This window comes from Notamacropus eugenii, chromosome 3 (genome assembly GCF_028372415.1).
Source record: "Notamacropus eugenii isolate mMacEug1 chromosome 3, mMacEug1.pri_v2, whole genome shotgun sequence".
In the NCBI taxonomy this organism is placed as follows: domain Eukaryota; kingdom Metazoa; phylum Chordata; class Mammalia; order Diprotodontia; family Macropodidae; genus Notamacropus; species Notamacropus eugenii.
Genome location: NC_092874.1, coordinates 120,820,549 through 120,832,758, shown reverse-complemented (window position 1 = coordinate 120,832,758; position 12,210 = coordinate 120,820,549). Strand labels below are relative to the sequence as shown.

General features: G+C 37.9%; 1 protein-coding gene across 9 annotated transcripts in view; it reads left to right on the top strand.

Annotated features, from left to right (window-relative positions):
* Positions 1 to 12,210, top strand: part of AHCYL2 (adenosylhomocysteinase like 2) — a 154,989-nt gene that overhangs the window by 113,479 nt on the left and 29,300 nt on the right. For 4 of the 9 annotated variants that reach the window (XM_072652774.1, XM_072652778.1, XM_072652776.1 and 1 more), the window contains 2 exons: positions 4,862 to 4,970; positions 11,648 to 11,791. In XM_072652774.1, the coding sequence (XP_072508875.1) occupies positions 4,862 to 4,970; positions 11,648 to 11,791 (253 nt within the window). Of the gene's footprint in view, positions 1 to 1,656; positions 2,161 to 4,858; positions 4,971 to 11,647; positions 11,792 to 12,210 lie in introns of those variants that run through there. The other 5 variants (XM_072652773.1, XM_072652777.1, XM_072652779.1 and 2 more) reach the window with 2 other exon arrangements.

The window sequence follows — 12,210 nt, the reverse complement described above, 5'->3', positions numbered from 1 at the left end:
ACTGCCTGTTGCCTGTAGGATAAAATGTAAACTCCTCCATTTAGCTTTTAAAGCCCTGGCCTCAGGCTATCCTTCTAGCCTCATTAGGCATTACTCCACCTTCTGTGCTCTATGATCCAGCTAAATTGGCCTTCTCTCAGTTCTTCACATACAACACTCAATCTCCTGGCTCGGTGCCTGGAGTGCGCTCCCTCACCTCCATTTCATAGGATCCCTCTCTTTCTTTAAGATGGACTCCACTATTTTCTGTAAATACTTTCCCGATCTTGTTGGCTGCTAGTGCCCTACTTCCCAAACTATCTTTTTTTTAACTACTTTGTTTATATTTGTGCTTGTTTCTCCTGTTAGAATGGAAACTCCTTGCAAGTAGGGATTGTTTTGTTCTTTGTACTTGTATTCTGAACACATAGCACACAGTTCCTGAAACAGAGGAGGCCCTTGCTAAATAATTGTTTATTGATTGATATGATTCTGAAATTCCATAAGTGAGCAATTGTCATGATCATCAGAAGTATATTCTCCAACACTGTAAGCCATAGAGTCAGTAGGTAAAAATCAGTATTTTAACTTAATTATTTTTTCTTCATTTTTAGATTATGACATTGTTAGATTATGACAAGTTTCCGGTCATATTCAGAGTGGCATTACCGTTATTAACTTAGAGCTAGACTCCTAGAAGAGCTGTTTATTATACCATTCCCAGACGCCAATCAAGAAAATAGTCCTACATACAGAAGCCACAGATGAGAATTGAGCCTAGTGCATGTTAGCTTGGTATAACTGTCCCTATCAAAGCTATTAATGCCACAAAACTGAGAAAGACACAGAGAAACCAGTTTATTTCTAAGCTAGTTTGCCTACATACTTAACCTAAAATTAAGATTGCTTAGAAATAATAATCTATCCCCTTAGTTGTATTTAAATGAACTTGCTTCTTTTTGGAAAAGTGTCTAGTGAATTTGTTGCTCTTCTCTCTTTAATGTTGCAAACTGAAGATTAATTCTCTGTTATGTTCACCATGTTCCCAGCAGCAATCTTAGTGACTCTAGATGTGGTTCTAGCCAACTTTTTTTTTTGATGGTAGGAGTAGGGGTGGTGTGTGTGTGTTACTTTTCCTTTGCCTCCCTCCCCAATAGTTCCAATAATTGTTCTGATAGGAGAACCCCAAGTTTTAATCACATAATTTTACTGGGGCTTCATATACCATGCCTAGCCGTGAAGTGGTAGTGGGAGCTTGACTAACATCTTTATCTGTCAGTTGACAGATAGCCTCTGACAATTCTGGGGAAGGAGGGGAACCATCTACTTTTACATATAGAGATAATGAATGTTGAAATGTGGCAAATGAGAGCAGGGAAACCCAAATCAGCAAAAACCCAGCCAGGGAAGCTTTCCTGTGGTCTCAATTTAATAGCGAAGACATAACTTAATTGTGATGCAACCGGCTTGAAGAAGCACTTTAATAACCGAGGGCTAAAGCCTGGGTCTGCAGGTCTGCCCTGCCCAAGGACAGAGGGGAATGCAGGCTAGGCAGAGACTTCCAAATTACTTGGCATTATTTTAAACATTTTCTTAGCAATATAATAAATCTCCTCATTGTTTTAGTGGCTTGGTAGTTAATTTTTTTCTAATGAGGCCAGGTTAACTGAAATCATCTGACATGGGGGAGAAAAGGAGGAGGTAGTTAAAAAGGAACCTAATTAGCAAGTTAATTATAGCAAGCAAAAAGTGCCCTGGTTATATAAATAAGCTATTGTTACGCGCATGCAAGTTGGGCCACGGTGGGGGACTTGGTGTTAAGGTTTAGAGGTCAGAAGATCCTTGTAATTAGGTGGAAAAAAAAAAAGCAAAATAACCACCACTACTCTAGAGCTAGGAATGGCTGGTGATCAGCTAGCAGAAATAGCTTATTAAATATTGGGGTTCTCCTGCCAAAGTGGTTGTTGTTGCTGCTGCAGGCAAACCAGGCAAGGCTAACAACCCCACCAAAAACATCCAGCTGGAACCAGAGCTGCCAAGATTTCTGTTGGGGAAGGTGTAAAGGACTGGACACCAGGGTCTCTGGACTGGAAAGGTGCTGACAGGGTTGTAGGTGGTAGCACTATGTTGAGCAGCAAGAAGAAGTACATTGTCAGTGGCGGCTCTGGGATTAAAGCCCAGGTGAGGCTGGATTTGTTGCTGCTGCTATCTAGTATGAAGCCAGGGGCTTGTATTTCTTCTCTTTTCCCCCCTTCTTCATGTGTCTAACTGAAGGCTTTTCTCTTGGCATGGAATCAGTGTCTCTCTACTCTCTCTTTTGCCTCCCTGCCTGTTGATAGGAGAGGATACTCTCTGGAGCTAGAGGAGAAGGGGTGAACAGTATTTTACTTTGTAGAACTCCTTGGATTTAACATTAATCCTAAGAAGGTAGGAACTCTAGGAGATAGAGGGGACTGAGACCATCAGTTATCATAGAAGGGTGGGGAATGTATTTGCTGTATCAGAAAGTAGGCATTTGAGTTAAATGTTGTATCAGCATTGTATTCCTGGGGGTGAAGGACTTTAGAGGACAATAACTCCTTTCAACAGAGAAAACCATCTATTTCTGTGCTTTAGACTTGATTAACTTCTGGTTTTAGTTGATGAGAAAACACTTAACCCTAACAAAACTTCTATGTGACTCCAGTTTTGCATTATCAGTTTTTTTTCCATAATTCCGTGGTCTCAACTAGAATCAATTTGCTAACCAGTAAACTGGATTTTAAACTTCTTTTCCTTTCTAATCATAAGGATTATAAAAGGTGTACCTAAACTTGGGACTAGGTCTGAGGAAATATTATGCAACTGGAGAGGGATTGTACAAGAAGAAACTACAACCCATAAAAACTAGTTTAAGAAAGTGGTAGTTAAGTTTCTAAACAGTGCTATGTTGAGTTTCTAGACTAAAGCATGACAAATTCTAGGATGAATTAACTAGTCCAGGTAATGGGACAGACTAAATATCCAATTTAGGATTTATTGCTCCATTTTAAAAAGTAGCAAACAGCATTCTAGTTAGTTGCTTAATATGGGACTATATTGATGGAGAGCTGATTTGTATCTTGTGGATCTAGAAAGAAGTGACTTTCTTCGTAAAGAGAGTTTGGAAGATAGATTCTGTCTCCAGAACCATCACCTATATATGATTGCCAGTCCACCCATGTTGTTGACCCTCTTACCTTTAGACTTGGTTTATCATTCTTGTAATTTTGTATAAAACTTACTAAAGTAAGGACAATGAAGCCTAGCTTGCATCACTCTCTTTGAAACAAATGTGCATTGAATTAGGATTCATTTTGCGCTTGTTTTTGGATGGTATCTGTAATTTCATTGGTATAAGGAACTCCCAGTGAGAATACTTGTCCTACCAATAGAAATGAACACTCCTGTAACCTAAAGCCTTAAAGTTTCTTGAAGCACCAAGAGGTTTAATATCTTGAACTTAAGTCTTCAGGACTCTGAGGCCATGTACCAAACCATGCTGCTTTGATCATATGTCCCTCATTTCCTTTCTGAAGCAGTAAGGTAGACTAAAGCAGAGGGGTCTCCAGGCTGAGCTCTCCCCTCCCCTCTCCAGATTAAAAATGTCATTGGGAAATAATTTTTAAAAATACAATAAGCCATAGATAATATCACATTTTAAAACTAAGTCCCTTTGTATCCCTCAGGGATCCTTATGTATGGATTAGTGCCCCCATTTTTATTTGAGTTTGATACCACTGTACCAGAGCATGGGAAAGTAGAAGGGAGATGGAGAACACCAAAATAAATAAAACCCTAAATAAATTTTTTTAAAAAGTTATTTCTGACTTTACAGATCACTAATTTTGCATCATTGGGCAAATTACTAAACCACCATACCCAGCGTTTCCATCTACAAAATTAAAATTTCAGTCTCTTCCTCACCACCCCTTCTACCACCACTTTGTAGAGATATTGAAAAGAATAGTGTGGTGACATGAAAGCACCAAGTTTCTTTAAATAAAAATGCTAGATTAATTCAAGTGGTAATAACCTTGGTATTGAGTCATTTTCTATGCTCCAATATCTCTAGAGCCCTTATAGCTGTTTCAGAATGATAATAGTGGAACAATCTCTAAGCAACCGTGAAAGAACTCAGCCTGAGGAGGAGAAAAAAGGATGGATTCTTAAGCCAAAAAGTACAAGGTGTTCTTTATAAATACAGTATTACTTTGGATCCTACACACGTTCATCTTTTGTAAGAAATAAAACCCAAAAAGCTACTTTTTTCCAGAAAAGCTACTTCTAAGGCATGTTATGGGCAATGTACATTCAACCTAATCTTTTACATCTTCTGTAAAAAATATGGTGCATCACAGTGTTCAGAATTATGACCTTGAAGCCCTACAAGATTCTAAATCATTAAAAATTAAATTATGCTCATCCTTCATACTAAGGAAGGAAAGTAGACCAAAAATTCTAAAAGTCTTTCAGCAATAAAGATTAATATAGTAAGTGTTTTTTGACCAATAAATTGGTTAATTGGAATACCATATTCTTCAAGTGTTTCTTTTAGTTAAGATTTTATTTGTTTTTGGAGAAGTATGATCAATATATGTGATAATGACTTTGGATTTTTGCAATGAAGACATTCTAGATTTTTATAGAAATAAATTATTTTATAGTAGGAGACTTGTCCTCTAACTTCACCAAAAATCTTAACATTTCAACTATAGTTTAGATGGAACATCCAAATCATCTTTACCTGAAAGGTAGGAAAGAAGCCTTCATGCAAGGGAAGGGGTTGCTTTGATTGATTTCTGGTCTCTCTTAATATGAAATATTTTTTGCTGGATGTAACTGGAACTTTTTTTCTCAGCAGATCCAATTTGCTGACCAGAAACAAGAATTCAACAAACGTCCCACCAAGATTGGACGCCGCTCTCTGTCCCGTTCCATCTCACAGTCATCTACTGATAGCTACAGCTCAGGTGAGTGATATAGCTGTCCATGTTGCTCCTACTCCAACTTAAGTAAGGGCTTGTAAGCTCCTCATTGAAAGAGTAACCTCCTTTTCTTCTTAGTAGAAATTCAGACTAAAATTTCAGATGGAATTAATGGATCCATCTTTGGGAGTTTGTAGGGTGGGGAACTCATTTCTTTAAGCTTGCTTCTTTCTAACTCATAAAATAATTTTCTTCATAAAGAGTCAGGACAGGTTAGTAAAGGAAGGACAACTTTTGGACCTACCTAGAAAGTCAATAATGCCCTTAACAAAACTGTTCATTTTAAGATTTTTATTTTTCCTTCCTTTGCATGCTCTCATTTCTGTTTGTGCAGAAATCCTGTGCACTTGCAAATACTCAGGGAAGCCTGTCTTGCCCCAAGAAGCAATGAAGATATTCTGGCTAGCTTAAATAAGTTTTATAAGATTTTTGTCTCCAATGCCCTCTCTCCTGGGTTATTTTATTCCTTTACCTATAACTTCCTTCTCTGCTTTGTATTGACACTCACTAACATTAACTCAGGTGGATGAGTTTGATGAGCCTTGGAAATCTACCTTTATTGAAAAACATTGATCAGGTGTTCCTAAATGGCTTTTTAAAAAAAAAGACTAAAATGTCCAAAAAGACTAAAACAATGCAAGATATTAATGTCTTCAACTGAAAAGTACTCAAGTATTTGTTCATTGCTTCACTTAGTCATCATAATAAACATAACAAAAACATTATCCCAACTTTATCAGTTAGGATATTCTACCACTGATTTGTATCATAGCTTGAGTACCATGTATAGATCTGATCTGCACTTCAGTAAAAACATTAGTAGAGCTGAAGAAGATTTAGAGAAGGGGTATTGAAATGATAAAAAGAATGAAAAGACTTCTTTATATAGAGAGAATCTTTTAAAAAGACTCTAGTCCAGAAAGAAAATGGTGATTAGATGATCCAAATTGATAGAATTATGAAAGAAATTGATAAAATCAGCATGTTTATTCAAATTCTGGAATTTTAGAATTAATAGGAAGGAATATATCCTAAGCCTTGAGAGAGGAAATGATTAAAAGGAAATTCTACTTTATACTGCAGATGATAAACTTGATAGTACTTGATACTTTAAGATAGACTGAAATATAAATAGATTTAAGAAGGATTTGGATAAGGAAACTAGGAATGTTTTAGATGTAGGTTCCTTTTGAGGCTGACTTCATAGAAAGTAACTTTGTCATTTGTTGGCACTGACAGCACTTTAGTGAATGAATTGTAGCCTAGCCTATTGTGGCAGTTCTTTATATGTAATTCTGAATTGAGTTCATTCTAATCATCTTTTCACAGTAACTTCATATTTTTATTAAAGATCTCAGTTGTGGCCTGAATTTGTGGTCTTTTAGTCTCCACTCCAGTAGGAAAAAGGTGTGGATTTTTTGTTGTTGTTGTTATGTGGAGTTGAAACTTAATTCTTTGGCTGTACTTTTTAAGCTGATTAGGCTGTGTTCTTTAAACTTTCCCCTTCATAGCTTTGTCTAGTCCTTGAAGCTATGAACACTAGGGCACATGACATAACTCCCATGAATTTTATCTGAAGAATCCCAAAGATTGTAGCTAAATTTTTTTTGCTGAAACAAGAATTGATAAATATAAGAAGGAAACTCATAAGTGAGCAATTTAACACTCGAGACAAAAATCATAATAATTAATTATACAAGTATTTACCATTCAAATGTGAGTTCTAGTTTTGATTAAAATTGTACCAAATTTAGAGTGTATTCTTATGGAAGAGTCCTCAGTGCTGTTTTCCTGATGTTCAGGGAGGAGAAAGAGCCTTTCATCTAGGATCTTAACAGAATGGCTTGATACTATGATGAGCCCACAGCTGCTCATGAAGTTCCATTGGTGAATTTGAGCTGGCGTCCATAGAGATATTGACGTCTCCTGGATAGTTTGGACAAACAGAACTATTCTTGTTAAGCATATTCGGTTTAGGGACATAAAATCAGAGCATCTTAAGTTGAAAGGAATCTCTCATCAAATGCAGTAGTCCCATATAAGAGCATCCCCCTGTTGAGCTCTTCCTTACTGGAAACCTTGCTGCTTCATGAGACTGTCACACATTTTGTCAAAATCTCTCTTAAAATATTGAATTGAATTGAATAGTATTCATTTGATATTACAGTGAAGAGTACATTGATACATCGGAGCACTATACTTCTAGTAATACAGACTGCAATTGCATTTGCATCTTGAGCATCTGAATGACACTTTTAGCTTCTTTGAGCTGTTAGTCAGTTAACATCTCCAGGTCATTTTCTTGCAAACTTTTGTCAAGACCATTCATGAAAACCTTGTTTAGAAAAAAAATAGTGAAAGGAACTCTGGAAATATGAGTGCTAGTCCTTTCTCAATATATTTAATGTACTGTGTGACTTCTCATCTTTCTCATTTTCTATCATAGAGGTACTGGGAAATGAAATAAGGTAATGGGAAGTGGGTAGCGAGGGAGAATATTTCTGCTGAGAAGCCAGATTGAATTGGCTTGCTACTTTACAAATAATAGATGTATATGTACCTATAAACATTGGGAATCTACTTTCAACATTTATTATAACATCAGTGCCTATAATAAATGTTCTCATATTTATGTGGAAGGATTCCTAGATTTTACTTATTGTATATATATGTATGTGTATGTGTTCATCCCTCATTGCTGAAGAAGACCGTGCCATCAGAGAAATGATGACATGACTTGCACTTGACTTTGTTTTGAGTGAGAGAGGGCTGTGCAGGTCACCAGCCTCACTTCTCCTTCACAGCCATCTGAATCCACTGACCAGATATTCATCAGGATGAGTGGAGATGACCCAGGATGAGGCAATTGGGGTTAAGTAACTTGCTCAAGGTCACACAGCTAGTGAATGTCAAATGTCTGAGGTGAGATTTGAACTCAGGTCTTTCTGACTCCTACACTGGTGCTCTATCCACTTTACCATCTAGCTGCCCTTGTATATATGAAAGAACTTTTGAAACAGTTTCCACATATGAACCATCCAGAAGCAGGGATAATAATAACATATATCAAAAGAAACCTTTGTATCAGGACATCGCTTGCAGAAGGACACTTAGATGCCTCAGCCCTTCCCAGCCTAGGCCTGTGACTCTGAGCTACATTCTGTTGTCATTTTTAAATGACATCATTTGGGCGTCATTTCAAGAACTAATCATTTCAAAGACTAGTTCAATACGTTCTTGAAAGCATTTTGTAGAAATAAACTATTTTGAATGCTTTCCCCAAACAAACAAAAAAAAAACCCAACCAACTATTGAGTTCAAAAGAGAACAGACTTTTAAAAAGTCAGATCATTCTTGTTATGTTTTTGAATAAAGCCTTTACAATGGGTTAATTAATTGCCACAGTTAATAACAGAGAGGAGGTGGGAGAACAGTGCCCTTTAGTTCCTGACTATCTGTTATAAAATCCCAAGAAGAGTCTGATGAACAAAATCACTGTGTTGAGTACTTTTCACATTTTTCCTAAAGGATTAAAATCATTAGTTAAATAAATCCTCATGGTGTTACCTAGCACACAAGTCACTTTTAACCCTTCTTATAAACTGAGAGGACCTAAGAATCCTGTGAATCACAGAGAGTTCTATAAATCAACAGAATTGCCTGTCCTAGAACTTTTACCTGAAAGACTGTTCCGGTTCTCCTAGTTGTATTACAGGTATCTGTAGTTGATCCTTGTATAGTCTAGGTCACACTGTCTGATCAGGCCACAGCCAGAGAGTACAATCATCAACCAACCAACTCAGAAATACATTATAGAGTAGAAACAGATCAATATCCTTCATGTGTGCTTTGTCAAACAAGAAATAAGAAAGTTGTCAAATAAGGATGTGGCTTCTAGTAATATTATTACATTATTAAAAGGCTGATCCTTTTGTCATTTTCTCATCTCTGTTTGACTTTCTTTTAGTGGAAAGGGATAGGAAGGAACTACTTTTGTCTTTTTAGAGGTAAACTGAGGATAGGTCATTTTACCAATCAGGTACCTATAAAACTGAAAGGAGCTAGCTGTTGGTTAGCATGACAGATACCTAGTTCCTTTTCCATTCATAGGAAATAGAGTCTTAGAGTTCAGTAGGACCTTCAAGATCATCTCTTTCAAACCCTTCATTTTACAGATAAATTTGCTGAAATCCAAAGGCTTTGTAAAAGACTTGCCCAGAGTCACACGGCTAATTAATAATGTAGCCATTACTAGAGCCTCAGGTGTTCTGACATCCAGTATTTTTTCTGCTATACTTTGATGCCTCTAGAAGGGGTTCTTAACCTAGAGTTTGTGAACTTAAAAATAAAATTGATCATTGCATTTCAATATAATTAGTTTCTTTTCTTATCCTACGTATTTCATTTTATGTATTTAAAAGGGATCCTTAGGATTTATCAGACTGCCAAAGGAATCTGTGACACAAAAAAAGATTAAGAACCTTTGTTCTAGAACCTTATAACTGATAGTACTTCAGATTTTATATGGTAGAGAATTAATCTCTTGAACAAGAAATGAGTTAGAATTTGTGTTACGGGAGAAAGAGTTCCAAATTGGGAATCAGGAACACTTGGTTTAAATTCCACCTCTGACACTTTAATATTTGTGATAGTGAGTCTGTCACATAACCTTTTTGATTCTCAGTTTCTTTAACTGTTTAAAAAGAAAAGGAAGTAAAGACTAGATAGCCTTGAAGGTACTTCCCAGCTTTAAATCAGGGACCCTAAGCAGTGATTTGGGGTCCTGAACATCTGTGTGCACATGGTAATTCCATTTGAGAGTACTATCTTGTACTTCAGGTTCTGGGTTGCTGGGAAGGCAAAACTATTAGCCATCTCCTCCCAGGTGAGACAAACCTCTGTCATAAACTGCTCCTGAGCTTTGATCTGCAAGACAGATGACTGCCCTCAGGCAGTTCTAAGTTCTGTTGCCAAAGGTACTTTGAGCTCTCACTCACCCAAGAAAGGTGAAAGGAGGGGAAGAGGGGGGAGGTTTTCAAACTTTTTGTCCAGATTCGCTCCTTTCAAGAAGAAAAGTCTCATTTGGGACTTGCTAATCCCCTCACCACCTTGTTGTCCAAGATCTTTCTCATTGCCTCATGTTGGGACTTTGTTCTAGGGCAGCATTCCAGCCCTGGAAAGAACGCTTGGCCCCCTGCTGCTCAGATCTTTTGGACTGCCTTACTTGATTCAGTTGGGCAGGGTCAGACTTGCCTTCTTTAGCCCAACTAGTGATGAATCCTCTGAACAGAAATTCCAGCAGTACCTTAATACTCTGAATATAATCGGATTAGAGCCCCACAGACCCAAAGAATCCCAGGCTTTTACAGCTCTCCCTTCCTCTGGAATCATGCCACATTTTCCTTTGGGAAGCATATGATACCACATAGACACTTGAAGGCCGGATAGAAAGAAGCTATCCCCAGAAACATAGGCACTGAGCAGGGAAGGGGAGAATTATGTGAAAAGTCACTTAAATGATTAGCAAGTACTGAGAACACTAAGAAGAGTGGAAAATGACTAGACAGAGTAGCCCCAGATTCATAGTCAATATAAAATTCAGAAGAGATTTTTATCCTTTTTCCTTCAGCCTCTATTACTGCAAATGGAGTGCCAGACTTTGAATCATGAAGACCCAGGTTCAAATATTGCCACTAACATACACCATTGTGCCTGGAGCCAAGTTATTTCACCTATGAAAGTCCCAGACAACTTTCTTAAACTCTCAAGAGTTGCTGATCTGGGATAGTGAAGAGAGTTTTCAGACTTTACACTAGTATAATCAAAGTTCCAGACCTTCCTTACTTCCCTCTCTCACCTCCCTGACCAAAAAAGATCTATTACATTTATTGTTATTAATATTAATACACATTACCATATGCTTACTTGATCAGATCCAAAGAGAAGAAAATCTGCCTCATTGAATATATCTAGAGTATCTTTATCCAGAATAAACTAAGGTCAGCATGAGGGGAACGCACCTTGAATTCTTTACTGTTGGTGTTTATCAACAGGCATGATTCAACTTAATTATATTTAGTGAGGGGGAGTGGTGCCAGCTGAGCCCTTTTTGCGTGACACTGGATGTTTTGTCCAGGGATTATTTATTTTCTAACTTATAGGTATTGGACTTTGCATTGCAACTAGATCTGCTGTCCAAATAGCAGCCAAGGAAGTATGACTGAGATTCTAGACACCTGAGCATTAATGGCTATGGTTGCATTTGAATCTTTACTCAGAGGGTCCTTGAATAAGAATCACTTTAATTTCTGTCAGAACCAAGTGTTTAATAAAACAAGTGGCATAATGCATCTCTCTTTCTGATTGTGAACCATTCAGCCAATGCCACCATAAGGAACTGCCTTTTTAGCTCCCTAGACTTCTGTCTTAGCTGCCTCCTTCTGCAGGGTAGGTGATTGCTCTTCTCCAGCGAGTTATCAAGGCAACTCTGGTTTCCCCCTTTATGTGTTTGACAGATGTCTAACTGTACAGGAAGCTGGGTGATTACAATGTGATTGGGAATCATTGGTATATTGATTACTGGCACCAGCTGATGCTATGCTTTGGAGGGTCTAAGAAGAAAAGAATTTCCCCCCTGAAGTTGCCTTTTTCTCTCTCTCTAGCTGCTTCATACACAGACAGCTCTGATGATGAGACTTCCCCACGGGACAAACAGCAGAAGAACTCCAAGGGTAGTGGTGACTTCTGTGTCAAGAACATCAAGCAGGCAGAGTTTGGCCGGCGAGAGATTGAGATTGCAGAGCAAGGTAAAGAAGGCAAATGCTTTCTAAGCTCAGTACCCAAGTCTACCTTTGACCTTTGTCCAAACTATTGAGGTCAGAGTGAAGCTTAATACTTGGAGTGAAAGAGATCTGTTCAGAGAGTACTTCTGGAAGAAGGTGAACATTTGTACTCAGAGGGAGCCTCCTGTCCTTCCCCACCCCTAACTCCCAAGAAGAAAGGAGGGAAAGACTAGACAGAATTAGGACTCTGGAGCATGGAGAAACTTCTCAGCTGAGGATCCCAGGTTAAATAATGCTTAATGTTTGTCACTCCCCTTCTCAAGAAGCTTCAGTGGCTCCCTGCTGCCTCTGAGATTAAATACAAGCTCAGCTCTGACATTTAGTCTTTCCCAAGATGGTTCCAGCCTCTCCGTTCAGGCTGATTATGTATTACTCCCCCCCAT